Here is a 16,599-nt window from a genome sequence, read left to right on the forward strand (position 1 = left end):
TTCAGTTATTACAACAACAGAAAAGAATCCAAAACAAAAATGTTCTATCTTAAAGAAAAAATATAATGTGTAAAGCAACAAAAAAGTGCCTTAGACCAGAAAAGTAATAAAATCCCAGTCCTTCCTGCCTTACAAGAGGTCCAGATCCAAAGATCAACAAAAACTAACCCAGTCAATTTATCTATCTTCTCACCCACAGCGTTACCAGAGCTGGATGAGCTGACAATGGAAAGTGTTCTGGTCGAGCTGGAGAGTGTGTGTGACGAGAAGATGCGGCAGGCCATCGAGGCAGAGGAAGGTTTGGGCATCGAGTACGACGAGGACGTGGTGTGTGACGTCTGCCGCTCGCCAGAGGGAGAGGACGGGAACGAGATGGTTTTCTGTGACAAGTGCAACGTCTGTGTTCATCAGGTCAGGAGTGAAGGGGTTAAGGGGCTTTCCATTGCGATCCTGTTACCATACTTTGATTATCAGTTATTCTTTTTGGACTTTAAATGTTTTAAACAAAACTCTTGCCGTTGCCATTTTCCTCAGATCTGCCTTGAATCTGGTGCTCATATATTTGATCTTCTGAAGTCCTTATTCAGTAGCGAAATCAGAGCCTTGAAAAATGGCCTAAAACACCTGAAGCTTTAGGGGCTCTATTTATTTGTTGCACTTTCACACAGTGTTAATTGTTTGTCTGCCTTGTTGGCACTAACACCTTGAGTGTGATCGGAGTGCCTCTGCTCTCCTGCTGTTCTCATACTGGGTATAAATAGTTACCTCCACCTGCAGGCTAAGTCTAGTGTTTGTCTGTCACCTGTGCCTTATGTGTGAAAAAAGAAAAACCCTACTGTCTGTGACACCTGACTTCAAATATTGTCTCCTGTGTTTTTAATTCCTAACGTTTTCAGTCAAGAATTCTTTTACAAAGTAGCTTAAGATCTTCTCTTTGTTGAAAAAGGAGGAATTTCTTAAAAGTTAGCAAGAACAAAATAATCCTGGTATTAAAAATGTTGTTTTTCTTAGCATTAATGTGGTTCATACCTTCAGTAATTATAAAGGTTTAAGCAAAACAATTACCAGAACTTAATGCGTCAGTAATATTTAGCTAAAACTCACGAGAGGTAAACTACCTGTAGTCGTTGTTTCATTTACATTTTAACTAAACAATGTTGTAACCATTGACTATATGCCTAAAAACTGTGATATAAGGGAACTTAGTATGACAAATGTTATGTTATAGGACTATAACTTAGACAAATCAATAACTAGCTACAATAAGCTAGGACTTGCAAGCCAGCATGCTAACTAGTTTTGATGTTTAGGTGCAGAAAATGTGAACTCTGAAGACATTTAGTGAACATTGAATTGTGTGGATTGTTAGCTTATCATTTAGACTGTTATAGTTAACAGTTGAGACCTTTCTTCATGTTAATATCTCTAGTCCATATAGCTAGCTGTTAAAATGACCAGAAGCTAGTTACAGCCTTCCTTAGTTGGTTCAAAGCCAACAAGCTAAGAACAAGAAAGAAAGACGTGCTGTACTGCGGTAGACTCTCATTTAACAAGCTAATGCTAAAACTGAGCTAAGGAACAAGTCATTGAAAAGTACAAACCCACACTTAGTCCTGAGAAGTAGCTAGTTTACTTACTGTTGTAGTGTTGCTGATGTATAGTATTTATTTTTAAACACGAGACTGTTAAACATAAGAGAGCTTGTGCAATGAAGAATAGTTAAAATCATCAAATTTAGTGCCACAGATCATCCCCCCATTATCTGTATCTGATCTAAATGAAGGCCTGTGTAAGCCAGCTTCGATAGTAGCACAGCAGCTTATGTTTCCATATTGTCACAAAACACTACTCTACAGCTCCCTGCCCACACTGTACCTTAAGTCTATCTACAGTTTGTTTTTTTAAAGAAGAAATTGTTGCTCTAATTGTTTCCTTTCTAGAGCGAATACATGAATAGTGTATTTTCTCACAAGACCACCTCCCTAACCCTCATCAGGTTAAACTAAACACACCCTGCTTACTGAAGAGCTCTGCTTGATCAATAAAGCCCTTTTATCAATAACCTGCTTTAATTGCTGTTAATGAGGATGGAGTGTTTGATGCCTCTTTTAGTTTCCACCTGTCAATGCTCCCTTTGTTAGCACTCTCTGTATTGTAGCTTTCCAGATAATACCAGTAATAGGTTTTCAGTCTCCTGCAAAATGTTGTGAATGAATGCATTCTGAAACATTGAGAGAGCTTCTGAGAATGAAGTGGCTTTGCAGAGCAATTTGACTTAATACATAAGAAATCTGATTTGATAGATCTGACGTACAAGCTACAGTAAGACCATGGAGAAGAAAGAGGCGTTAAAAAGACTCATTCCCCATAGTAGAGGCACTTTGAGACATTTAAAGAATAAATCATAGCTGACAAAATCTTTCTTTTTTAACCTAAGGGCCTGGATTTATCTCTCAAATATAAGTGAATGTGCTATAATGACAGTCTGAAGATCATTCAGGACATCTCTGTGTGTTAGTTAGGACAGGGTGGATGTTGGGAGGTCACGGTTTAAGTTAATGTTCTGTGTTCTGGAAACAACATCATTTTGAAAGTCTGTTTTCGTTACTCAATATACTTCAGGTTCAAAGGATAGTTTTGTGTTACACTTGTTGAAGAGTGTGTTGAATGGGTTTTGTTGTGGGTTTGTTTTTTTTAGCAACAGTAAGCACAACATTTAAAGATTGTAAGATGAGACAAAAGGTAGAAAGGAGGTTTTGCTTTTTGTTCATTTTGCACGAGAGACACTAAATTAAACTACTTTATAAGTTATATAGTTTATAACCATGACAACTGGAATAATGCTGTCTCTAAAAATGACTGTCATTGTGAATCAGACAAAAACCAAGATGATGGGATGACCAGAAGGTCCAGATGATTTTTAAAAAGTGCTTGAAATACTTTTTTTTATCAAAGAATTTGAGCTGGAAGAGACATATCTTAAATAATGGTATTATAATGCGGTTTAATTAGCGTCTGTTTTATATATTTAAGATGTATATATACATTAATGACATCACAGCATGTCTTTTGTACATTATTTATGCTATGTTATTCTTGGAAGTTGCTAGAAAATGATAACCTCCAAGGTAACACTGACTGGTTAACATGCCGATGTAAGCTGGTGCTTTACGGTTTACGTTCAATGATTGAAAGGTTTTCAAATGTTTGCTAAAGAAGCTTACTTCACAGTCTGTAGCTCAGGGAAGTTGTTTTGTGGTTATAACAAACCTTGAAGACATTTTTACATTTTAGTGTTCAAAACGTCTCAAACGGTCTCTTAGTAATACCTACATTTTGCAATAAGACTTCAAATGTTCTGTTCTCCTTTGACATTTTAAAGGAATATTTAACTTTCAGCAATTTTGAAAATTGAAACAGATTCTTGTGACACTTAGCTTCATACTACAGTTAGTGTTTCTCTGTGTAAAGGAAGCTATATCACTATATCTCAGAAATAAATGTCCTCTATGTTTATCTTTCAAATTCATACTTTTATAACTTTTCTCTTCTTTACTCTCTGCGGCAGGCGTGTTATGGCATCCTAAAGGTACCCCAGGGGAACTGGCTGTGTCGGACCTGCGCTCTGGGCGTCCAGCCCAAATGTCTGCTCTGCCCCAAGAGAGGGGGGGCCCTGAAGCCCACCCGCAGTGGAACCAAGTGGGTCCACGTCAGCTGTGCCTTATGGATCCCTGAGGTGAGACCCAAGGAGAGACTACAGCACTCTTTATTATTTTGTCATGAACAACTCGAAAAAGCCTCATAGTGTGTTAGCTAGTCGATATCTACATCTATCTTCTTGCCTCCTCTTTTATCTATGAGCGTCGTATATTTGTGCAGGTTTTGGTTTGAATGAACATGAGTGCTTACAGCTGTAGTTAGTTTAAAATCCATGAATCCTTAAAGAAATGAATGGCTTCAGGTCCTATATAACTATGGTGTTACAAAGTGTTACAAAAACACACATGTTAAAAAGACTTTCTTGTACTATGGTTTCTACAACAGGAAAGGTTGGAGAAGAAAGCCACCTGACAGACTCTCTGGTGTTAAGCGTGCTTTAATCACAAGCCACATAGTGATTATTTTTCCTCTGCAATTTTCACTGAACTTAACTTTGACTTTTGACATCCTGAACCCAAAGAGAAGAAAACAAATATGTCCATCAATGCATGTTGATTGTAGAACCAGCGTTCAGAGTGTGATCCTCATGCTCAAAGACTGACAGTTAATGAAAGATAAATGAAAGATAAATGTTCACTGCATTTCCTAACCAGAAGTTAACCGAATATTAGAGATTCATATCACCGTGGTATACAAATAAGCTCTCTGCTGATTAAGAATTTTGGAATGATGCTTTTTGGTAGAGATGCACCAATACCACTTTTTTGCAAACCAAGTACAAGTACTTACATTTGGGTACTCACCGATACCGAGTACCGTTACGAGTACTTAATGCCCTGATCCGCGTCTGTTTCTTTGGTCAAAAGTCTCTGAAGCACGGTCACAGCAGGAATTACATCTAATGCTAAAGCATCGGACAAGCTCACTTTTCGGGTTAACTCCTCAAACGGAGCCAAAACAGACAAAGTTTTTTCCAGGAGTGTCCACTGGTGCGCTGTAAGATTGTCGGGGAGTTCATATTCGGAGCCAAATATTCCCAGAGTCCGCTTCTGCTCGGTGAGAGACTGTAGCATGTAGTACGTGCTATTCCAGCGCGTCTGCACGTCTTGCTGGAGTCTTCTTACGGGCTGGTTGAGCTGCAGCTGAATGTCTTCCAGGCGGGAGTAGGCTAATGCCGAATGCTTAAAATGCCCAACAATTTTACGTCCGACTGACACCGCGTCAGCTACACTCCTCTGAGCCAAAAGTCCTTCGTTAACAGCTAGCTGTAGCGTGTGAGCCACGCACGGAAGCCTGGGGAGTCCAGCATCCCCAGTTTGCAGTCTGCTCTTCTTTTGTCGTCATCGTTTACGCTGAAATATCTCCACACCGCTGACATCTCGCTTCTCTCCGCCTACCCGCTCAACTGAAAAGAGGCGCACGCCCGCCGTAAAGTGGTATCGGTGCCGTTGTATCTGTGTAGTTTTACGAGTATGAGTACCTAAAGGCAGCATCGGACCGATGCCGAATACTGATATCGGTATCGGGTCATCCCTACTTTTTGGTCAATGAGTAATGGAGCACCACTGTATTCATATTTTCTCTCTAAACTTGCCGTGAAGGGATGCCTTCCCAGTACAATTACAAGAAGAAAATCTCCATTATACAAAATACACTTGTAGTCAAGGACTGTACAGTATATGGTTTCAGGAAAGTCACAGCTGAATCAAAGGCTTTTCTTCTTCCTGACAGTCCTGTGTAGTTGTTTTGTCCACAGATTACACATGCATATGTAACCAGAAAAGAATGACTACACTGCAGTATGGCCGAGAGCAGCCATGTTGGAAAACTACTTGATTTTGATATAATAGAAAAGTAGTGTAGCACAAATTTCTGAGCCCTTTGCATGGGCATTCCGCATCCAGGACTATTAATTATTTTATATCTATCGGCTCATTTTACATAAAGGCCCTTGTATACTTAGTCCCATTTTTCCACTTGTCTGATGCGTCATATTTGCAAAGCCTTGTATTAGCTGAACTTCGAACGCTTTTCAGCAGTGGATCGGGAAGTAAGGAGTCATTGCTCTTCCGCTGATGTGTCCCAGAAGTACAGCTCTTCTCTGCTCCACATGAAATACGAGCAGATTCTTCTTCTTTTTTGAACTGAGCATGTGTCAACAGAGCAGATCGACCAGGACAGAAAGTCAGACACAAGAATGCAACGAGCATCCAGTCAATTCCAGAATAAAACACCATGTACAGACTGACGATCATATATCACAACACTATATCAACCTGGGAAAGGCATTAACCTGGTGTGTGTGTGTGTATGTTGTTGTCTTTATTCCCGTGCACTCTTTTGAACTCACAAACCCAGCTGCTCTTAGCCGGGTCCTGCAAAACAATGGCGACAGACAGAACGCGGCGCACACAGATGCTACAACTTATAGCGTAGCCCCTCGATGACGGTATAGCTTCACAGTAAGTATGAAGAGGAAGAGTAATTACAGCCACCCAAAACTCTTTCATGGCTTATACAGCAGGCAAGTGCACTTGACAAACTCTGAAACTCCAGCATTAACGGGGAAATGTTGCCTAGACTTTGAGAGTCCCTCGCACCTGTCGGTTTAGTACCACCTGCATTTCTTTGTTTACAGTAAATGCTTCAACACTTCATGTTGCTCCTTCAGTCAAGACCTGCCTCTTAAAATGTCTGCAGAAAATGTGACTTGATTTGCGCCGTTTGTTTAGCATAGAGCAAAGCAGCAGCTCATTTGGACTTGATGTGTCTTGATGATATCTTTTGGAAACGGTACTCACCTGGAAGCTCGAAAACAGATTTAAAGCAGCCGCTCTATTCAGAGGTTCAGGGACTCATGTGTTTATTTTAAACTTTGTACACACCTTTAAACTGTTAAGGCAATCAGTCATGTGTCTTCAGCCTATTCAACAACACACTCCAGCAGCAGATTCTGCAGGAATAGAGCAGCTTTTGGCAGCTCAAACCTTTTACTTCTAATTGCCTTCTGTCACCCTTGATTGGGCTAATTGTTTTCGTTGCTCCGTTCGCTTTTGTTTTCTCCTCCTACCGTGGAGAGAAGAAAAGATAATTTGCATGTCTGTGCTGTGTGTTCTCTTGTGTTTGTGTGTGTGTTTGCTTGCAAAAATGTGGCTGTGTGTATCTGCATGAGCTTGAGATGTGTTAATAGCTGATGTCTGGTAAAATAAACACACACAGATACGACACAGGTTTGTAGATTTCTACTGAATATGATGGAAGTGGAAACTTCCAGAAAGCAGGCTCTGTATGTGAAAGTGTCATTAATAGAGAGTGCTGAATAGGATGCATGTTTTGTGTGTTTGTGTGTGTGTGTGTGTGTGTGTGTGTGTGTGTGTGTGTGTGTGTGTGTGTGTGTGTGTGTGTGTGTGTGTGTGTGTGGGCATGAACACACCACCCAGCCTTCAAACGATACAGCCCCCCTGCAGTGCTTGTAGCTGCCTTCTGCCCCTAGAGAGGTCTCTCTTTTAATGGCTTTTCACCACACACTCACCAGACACACAAACACACTCAAATAATCGGAGGCCTTCTTTCAAAATGATTTTTCTTTAAACACTGTGATTGCTCCCCATTTCCACTGAAGTGAATTGAAATTTTGTCAGTTTTTCCATCAACAGGCTTTGAAATGTGAAGTAATTGGGGCTACAATTTGATCATCTGGGACAGGATGAACTTCAGGCCTGCATGTGCACGCGCGAGCGCACACTCACACACACTCACACACACACACTCATCAAATAGAAAACTAAAGCCCTAACTTTCATATTTTTTGTTAAAACTTTAAAAACGCTCCTTTCACATTATGCAAATTTCCCAACAATTTTCCAAGAGGTGTGCATGTGTGAACACAAACAAACCAAATCTGTTCACCTTGACTTTATGCAGACTCTTTCCTGCCAGTCCCCTGGGCTGGTTAAAAAAGTCGGCATGAAGTTTGGGTAAGCCCAATGAGTGAATGCAGCAGGTAATAGTGTGAAAATCGAGTGGGCAGGGTAAGAACGATGCTCACACTGAGCAGGTTTCTCTATTTTCCTCTCTTTACTTTTTACCTCAGTTTTCTGTGTTACATCTTCTGTTACGTTTGTCTTGCAGAAATATCCCTATGCAACAGCGTGTTGTTTTTGTTCCTCCCTGGATACAATTTGTGCTGCATGTTTGAGTTTCAAGGTCAAGAACAAGCCAATATATTAACCACAACATTCAAAAACTGTAAATCCTTTTTGCCGTTGATTGCTTTGTACGTCCGCTCTATATAAGACGAGAACATTGATGGTGGCAGCTGTGGCATCATTGTCTGAATGCCGCTCTCTATTGATGTCCTCAATGGAGTGAAAATTGACCCCTACTCCAAGTGAGTGCGCTTCACAAAAAGCATCAATGATAAAGAAAGAGCAGAGGCCATGTCGGGCTTATTCAGTGAATGAGCAGATGAACAGAGAAAAAAAAGAAAATCAGATAGATAGAAGGACGAGTTGATAGATGAAGGGAAGGAGGGGCATGACCTGCGGATATCAGTCGTCAGCTAGTTGATGCGAGCGTGAAGGACGGGGAAGGAGAGGCAAGCTGAAAATATGAGAATAAGTTCATTTGAAAGAGGTAGAATGGGGCGGGGAGGAGGTGGGGGGGGGGGGGAGGCAGCAGAGGAAGGAAGGAAGGAATGGCACTTTGGTGATGAGTGCTCTCCACTCTATTCTGCATGGCTGGTTGGCACAGGTCAATGACTCTGTGGTTTTCATTGGTGGAACAAGTTTGAGGGCCAAAGGAGTGCTGAAGAGAGAATCAGTCACTCTGGTCTTTACAAAAATGTTTTTCAAAGGAGCACAGGTGTCCCTGCTATGGGTCCAAGGATACACTGTCAGATTCATGGTACAGGCTTTGTATTTGGTAGAGACTAATGACGGTTTGAATAAAGATGCTACTTTATTGATGTTAAATCTGAGTTTTTATTCTAATTAAAAGACTGATGAATCATGATCTCCAGCAAGAAATTGGAATGCACCTGCTATTTTCACTGACAATTTAAAATTTGATTAAATCATTGTTTGTTGTATGGTGTTAATGGCCATTACAAGCATCCAAGGTCCCAAGAAAAATGTCTCCAATTATTTTTTTTGTCTAGTGAAAAGAATAATGTAACTGTTTTCAGTCAATATTGATGTGTTCAAATCTTGTCATAACAAAAAGCAAAACGCATCACATTCATTTTCACACTGTTGATTTCTCATAAAAGTTGGTACTCTGTATGACATGGATTTGTTTCTCCCTGTTCTGTGTTTGTTGTAGGTGAGTATAGGCTGCCCAGAGAAGATGGAGCCCATTACCAAGGTGTCCCACATCCCCGCCAGCCGCTGGGCTCTGTCTTGTAGCCTGTGTCGAGAACACACGGGAACATGCATACAGGTGCGACACAGAATCACTTCTCTTCATGCTGGCTGTATAGACTGTAAAAACTGAACTTCCCTTTGGTATAAATGAAGTTGTATGAATCTAAATCAATCATGTAGTATGTCTTGTTTTAAGCTGAAAATATCCCTTAAAACTCATACGTATATATTTCTAATTTTAGTTGCATTTTAACCTTGAACCTTGCTTGCGCTCATAGGATTAGCACTTCAAATAATCCGAATGCTAAGACACAATTTCCTTTGTGGAGAATGATAAACTACAAGATTTGTTTCTGGCATGGAAACAAGAAAATTCCTGAAAGATTTCATTGTGTGTGAGAGTGTATCATCAAAGTTCACTACCCTCACAAATAGAAAGATTAGATTAGATTACATGCTGAAAAGTGCACTAACACATATACTGTAAGTAAACCTACATACTGTAAACACACAGTAGAGCTATTATGAATCATTGGAGGCCTCATGCGGTTGCAGGTGGATCAGTTTGATCCCCTTACCTCTTTAACGTACTGCCGAGTATGCAAACAGAACCCGAACACGAACCTACTTTACAGCTATTAGCCTGAGAACTGCTCAGCTTTAAAATGCCCTTGGGGTAGATATATAAAGTCCTACACTTCATCTGTGTGCCACTGTGTGTATGTACAGTATTCACATGTTGCCTGGAATTACATTAATGTGTATGTGTAAAAGTGTGCTCAGATGCTAGATTGTGCAGCAATGCAGGTGTTCGTTGTCACAGTATTGATGTTGTAGATTAACAGGGAGTCCTTCAACAGAATCACTCACAGGGAGAGAGTTCCTGTATCTTGCTGGAGGCAGCTAACATCAGCTTTCTGTCTGTGTAAAGTTGAGAAGTTGAAGAATAGGAAAGCCTCAAAATAGGGAACTTAATTTCAGCATTTTTGTATAACAAAAAAAGTCTCATCAGTCACCATCGTCACTCACTTGAAGGCAAAAAGTGTGAGTTGTAATGCCTGTCTGTGTTAACTTTTGGAACTGTTAATCAGATAGCTCACATCCAATCAGACACCCCCGCCGACCACTTTTTAAAGCCAAATTGCCCTGAGTTACTTTCATCTTTTGGTGATTCGGCGATGATGAGCTTTCGTTTGGCTAATGATACATGTTGAGTCCCTTTGCACTTGAATTTTCTCCCATAATGATAAAGTGTCTAATAGTGTTCACACCTAAATAATGGGACTAGTAATTAGAGCCGGTATGAACTGCAGGTGCAATAGGAAGGTCAACCAGTCAAGCCTGTACGTTTTTGTTAAAAAAGTGTTATCCAGTGACACACTCTGCTCATTAAAGATTCTTCATGACAGTTTTCAAAGGAACATGGAACCCTTTTTTAGGTATTTATTCCATTTTCTTTGCACTAACACAGGATGGCAGGTGAATACAAATTATTCTGTAGCCAATATAAATTGAAAATGTTCAGAGAATGAACCCAGTCAATCCCTTAGAAAAGCCGTGGTCACTCCAACTGGGCATGAAAATCCTTGATGTTAGGTTTGATAATCAAAGGTTTGAAAAAAATCTGATACAGCAGATATAGCAGCACGAATCGTCAATATTCCTCAGGTGTCAGGATCTCTCTGCACTCATGGAACAACACTTCGCACTGTCAGGAAAATATGTGGTGAATATTGACACAGACGTGCTCTAGCAGTGCTGTCAAATAGAAAAACCCCATGATTTCATCAGGATTTCTTCACTTGACAAGTAAAGAAATGAAAAGATTTCACTCCACTCCAAAAGCATGTTGTTTTAAGGTCTTGAGTTCTGCTGAAAAAAAGATATTTGGAAGTGTGAAAAAAGCTTTGAAATGACTTAAGTCCTCAATATCTGTTGTTCAGTGGCCTTTTTGTTGTTGTCTAATATGGCTTAGCAGGGGTCTCCAGGTGTTGTTGGTTTTGAGACCAACAATTCTCAGTGTCTGACTAGTTGATAAATAAAGAAGATAAAATGATATGAATAATATTCTTAGTCAGAAGAGTAGAAAATTAAATGATATTCACATTTTAAACGTTGAGTCAAGAGGGGTTTCTGGATCTACTGTCAGTGTGCTTTTTTTTATCAAAGTTTCTAAGAATTAAACTAATGAACGTTTTTTAATAGTGACCTTGTAGTTCTTTGCAGTGTGAAATACCTTTATCAAGAAATGTGTACAGCCAAGTGCAGGTGTAAGCTCAGTATATTTGTTTGAACCCGTCTTGTGGGTAGTCTTGTCAAATTTATTTTATTGTGTTTGAAGGTTTTCATTGTCTGTATTTGGTAAAAAAAAAAAAGCAAAAAGCACACTCCACTTGAAATCCTGCTGTCGTTTGTCAAAGAACAATGGAGGAAATGTAATTCTCTCTTTCTTCCACTTTTGATTACCACAGATAAACATGGCTGTGGTCTCTCTCACAAAGGCCAATGTGATAAAGTCATTATTGAATTCATCTTTTTTTCTCCTAGTTGCCTTTAGTCAAATAGACATTCTGTTATATACCAACATCTCAGAGTTGATTTAGGCACAAGAAAAACAAACTCATTAATGAATCCCTGCATGAACGGAGCAGGTGCAGCCTAAAGATGAGGATTTTAGCCGTGACTCAATTGGTACCAAACAACACATCTATCCGGCTCCACTCTGTGTTCAACCTTTTTATGGGGGGGCCTTTTTGCCTTTATTTGATAGGACAACTGAAGAGAGACAGGAAATGTTCGGAGAAAAGAGTAGGGGATGACATGCAGCAAAGGGCCAAGATCGGATTCAAACCCACAGCCGCTGCAACTATCACAGCCATAATGTGCAAAAAAAAAAACAAAACAAAAAAAACACAACAAACCCATACTTATTTTTCAGTCTAAGGTTAACCTCTCCTACATTATTTTTAAAAGTACACAAATGTGTCCCTTCCATGGCTGCAGAGGGCTGCTGTTTAATAAGATGAAGAAGAAGAAGGAAAAACAAGCCGGATGAAACATGGAGACATGAGGGAGGAGAGCTTTATTTGGTTAAAATGTTCGACAAAAGTGGCCTTGCGATGGTTTTGTCACTATACTCATGAACAACACTGTGAGAAGAGTCACAGCGCTGATCTGTTCTGAAAAGTACAAATCCAAACCTACACACTCACACACACACACACTTACCCATAATAACCACATTCAATGTGAATGTACATGCACGCAGTGACAACAGCACCTAGCCACAAGAGCTCACTCACACACTGACTCACAAAATCACACCACGCCTGGAGGGACTCAGCAGGAGGCTGGCTCTTAGTATGATCTGTAATGGATAGCACTGAGAAACACATACACTCACTCTCTCACACACGCGCACACACAGAAAGAGAGAGATAGACGTACCAAATGTCAGCACAAATGGGTGAACTCTGTTTGTTGTGACTTGGCTTGTCTATCCGCTTTGCTGCACATCTATTGGAACCCTGATAACACGAGAAATGGACCAAGAATGACACTTTAAAACAAATAGTTGTCACAAATTGTCTGAGGAATTGAAGAGAAATGTGTTTCTTTCTGAGAGAGCGTAAGAGTTAAGTCACTCAAAAAAATAAAAGAAAGAAAGAAAAAACATTCTTGGTGATTCTCTAAATTCCACTTTTATTTTTACGTTATTCTTTTTCCCTTCATTCCTGTCCTACATCTCTTTTCTCTCCCCCGCCAGTGCTCCATGCCCTCCTGTATTGTGGCCTTCCATGTGACATGCGCCTTCGACCACGGCCTGGAGATGAGAACCATCCTGGCAGAGAATGACGAGGTGCGCTTCAAGTCCTTTTGCCTGGAGCACAGCTGTTCCGCCAACGGCAACAGCACTACCAGCAACGTCGCCTCCAGTTTGACCAGTGTGACCAACGGCAACCAAACAACCACTCCCACCACCAACGGAGTCCATCCAGCTGGATCTGATTGGGCTGCTGAAGTCAGTCCTGAGCCCCGGCTCGACCAGCAGCACCAGCTAAACAGCAGCAGTGACCCTGAGATAAGGCCCATGTTGTACCCGGTGTCGATGTCAGTGTCAGAGCGAGCAGAGCGGGAACAGCTAGAGAGGGAGAAGGTGAGCCAGAGGAAGCAGAAGCTCCAGGAGCTGGAGGATGAGTTCTACCGACTGGTGGAGCCCAGAGAGGTGGCTGAAAACCTGGCACTGCCTGTACCACAAGTAAGTTGAAAAAAAATCTTGTTTTACATCTCCTTTTCCAGAAAATGACAATTTTTATGCTATGGATTCAAACTTATTCAGGACAAAATGTTAACATGCAGCATTAGAAACCTGAATATTCAAATATATAATGTTTAACCAGCTTTCTTAAAACCCAAACTTGGAAACCATTGGCTTACATCAGAGAAGTAGCCTCTGGGAGTAATGGACACATTTTTGCATCTTCCAGTATAAGAATTGGTAAGAGATAAAGCACTACTCCTCACAGGGATGATTTCACTGTATGTAGCCAATGCCTGCTGAAACGTTCAATTCCAATGCCTAAATTGAGTCATATGAATAAAAGAAGCATTATTTTGAGAATGTCTGTATTGTGGTCACTCAGACTGTCAGCAAGGCTTAGCTTAAGACAGTGCAATAATACCAAATGAAAGCATAACAAAAACCATTCAAAGGCAAAATAATGGAATTAGAATTAGTTAGTAATTAGAACGATTAGAAAACGTGATTAATTACAATAAAATCTAAACCCTAGAGTTTGCTCCAAACCATGAAAAGAATTCTGCCCTCAAAGGAGTTTAAGCTTCCTTTGATGGTTAACAATGACCAATTAAAAAAAAAGAGCACACTGCATCCTGTTACAGTACTCAATAAATCTATGGAGCACTTCTGGAAAATGTCTTACTGTAAATGTTGACCTAAAATGTTTAAATAAAAAAAGAGAACCTTTAAATATTAATACATAATAGTTTTTTTTGTTTTTTTTTTTTACTTGAAAAGGTCTTTTTTTTCCGGAGCATTTTGAACACTCAGTTAATGATACATTAGTCACATTGAAGAGTTTGGCTTTCACACCTAATTAAATGCAATCAGATGTGGCATTGATGAGTTGCATTTAGAGTGCTGGCTCCACTGCATCAAATCAAGTGCTCCCTATTCACAGGAAAACTGTCTGATGAATCACACATATTTGTTTAGAATGTGCGATGATTAACTGGTCTCTACTTTTCAGACAGGTTTGTGGCTGCAGGCGAGGTATTTTATTTCTTACAAAAGAGGCGAGAAGGCTACAACTGAAAGCTTTTCATACCAGGGGATGAAAATGATGAGCACAATTGCTGTCTTTTAAAAAATTTAACTGTTGTTAAATAAGGTTGCTCTCAGGTGGATTAGTGATTAATGTCAATGAAAGTTATTTATATATTGCATGAATCATTTCCTTGAAGAGCATCATTTGTTTGATTCAGTACCAGACAGTGCAGCATTAAGGGACCGTGTCTACTGTTGCGCTGGCAGTTCACACGTCCTAAATGAAGTGCTTATTGAACCTAGATTCGAAAAGTTTTCTCACAGCACTTCAATTTCCCCCCGTCCCAACTGACAAGTGTGTTTCAAATTTCTTTGTGTGCGTTATACTTCCTCTTATTCAAGGACATCTTTTTTTTACAAACAATGGAACAGAACTGTGTCCTGGTATTAGCAGGAGCATATATTTGGAAATTGTTCCCAGAAAAAAAGACAAAAAAAAGAATGGGATTAGATACTCAAAGTGCTGGGACAAAAAAAGCTGACACTGCGGGCGTTCTTACACTTAGGACGCACAGCATTGAAAGCGCTAAAATACTTTGGTTTTGTATTGAAATATGTTTGAAAAGAATTTGAAATATGCACAGCCAGTACAGACTCTTTATTATTTCTTCTTATGCCATGGATACCAGTTGTCAAAAATGATCAGCAGAAAAAAGACAATGTAATAATGTAATAAGCAGCCCTCTGCAGCCATTAATTTTTAAAAATATTTGTCAAGGTGGACTTTTTGTATCAGTTCTGGAAGCTTAAGAGGAAGGCCAACTTTAATCGACCTCTGGTGACCTTAAAGAGGGATGAAGTGGACAACCTGGCCCAGCAGGAGCAGGACGTCCTCTACAGACGACTCAAACTCTTCACACACCTACGACAAGATCTGGAGAGGGTGAGTGGGTGTGTGTGTGTGTGTGTGTGAGTGTGTGTGTGTGTGGTGTGTGGTGTGTGTGTGTGTGTGTGTGTGTGTGTGTGTGTGTGTGTGTGTGTGTGTGTGTGTGTGTGTGTTTTCAGACAGGTTATATGTCCACTCAATATTGGATCCAGGCAATGTGGCTGACGTTTAATGGTTAATTTACAATTACCCCAGGATGTTCATTAAAAAGATTACTGACAGTTACATATGAAGTTGATTTTGGCTGTCATGAATATTAATGTCCAATGAATGAATAGCCTGAAAGATGATAGCATAATGAATCGGCTGAATAATAAGTGATTGAATGATAGTCCAGTGTTAGATATTTAATTGAAAATATAGCTACCACACAGCATCATTTTGTCTCCCCAGAGATCTGTGTTCACTTTAACAGTTTATTCCCTATGTATGGCAAGTCTTTACAGGGCATTTAGCCGACCTCTTGATGTTTTTGTTCTTGTGCAACTGGATTTGGGACGTTAATTTCAGTCTCAGGTGACCCAAAGAATAAAAGGAACACACGCACAGTTTGTCCCTTGAGATTCTACTGTCCTGCTACTTTAGAAAGTTGGAATAGTTTGGACTGAAGTCTTTGTTTCTTCTAAATAACTCAGGTGCCCAATACCAATTATATCCTTACTGAAAAAGAGAAAAAACACTGTTATTTCCTTGTTACTGCATCCAATAGAGAGGAAGGGTTTGATTTGAAATCTCTTGGATATTGATCTTCTGGGAAGGAACAATCTGCTTGATCTGAACTCAAGTGGTGCTTCAGTATTAAGCTTCCATTATTGGACTATCCTTAATGAATGATGAGTCTCTACAGGAATGGAGTTAGTTTGTTTGGGAAAAAATGACAGACCACTATGGGCAGTAGAGCAGTGGTCAATTGTCTTATCCTCAGATCTTTGATGGTATGTCACAGACAGTGAAGCTCAACTGGTCAGCGGTCAGCACCTTTCAGGGACTTAAAGTGATTCAGGTTGTGGTTACTTAGTCCCAGTGCGGTTGATCTTTAACTGTTGAGACAGAAGAACTTCCTCTTTTTCTGCATGAAAAGTTGTGTAAAGTTCAAAGCCTCCATATTGGGTGCTGCTCAGATACTACCTAACCAGAGTTTGGTCACCAACCGATGAACTAGCTGGTGGACAAACTGTGAAAAAAAATGGCCGGTCAGCCATTACTAGTCTATAGCATAGCCGGCAGAAAGTATTGAAGACGAGGTGGGCTGTAGTTTCTGTGGTTGTTGACACTGCTGAAAGGGTAAGGACATAAAATAAATTGGAGTCAGAGAGTTGCTCGTTTCCTTATAAAAAGTTTGA

The 16,599-nt window shown here is 40.1% G+C and overlaps 1 protein-coding gene across 1 annotated transcript in view; it reads left to right on the forward strand.

The window, feature by feature from the left end:
- Positions 1–16,599, forward strand: part of jade2 (jade family PHD finger 2) — a 166,506-nt gene that overhangs the window by 92,015 nt on the left and 57,892 nt on the right. Inside the window, exons 6-10 of the mRNA XM_061055388.1 lie at positions 200–411; positions 3,569–3,736; positions 8,983–9,099; positions 12,790–13,281; positions 15,089–15,253. Coding sequence (XP_060911371.1) covers positions 200–411; positions 3,569–3,736; positions 8,983–9,099; positions 12,790–13,281; positions 15,089–15,253 — 1,154 coding nt within the window. The remainder of the gene's footprint in view (positions 1–199; positions 412–3,568; positions 3,737–8,982; positions 9,100–12,789; positions 13,282–15,088; positions 15,254–16,599) is intronic.

The sequence above is a fragment of the Labrus mixtus genome, chromosome 14, assembly GCF_963584025.1.
Source record: "Labrus mixtus chromosome 14, fLabMix1.1, whole genome shotgun sequence".
Lineage (NCBI taxonomy): Eukaryota > Metazoa > Chordata > Actinopteri > Labriformes > Labridae > Labrus > Labrus mixtus.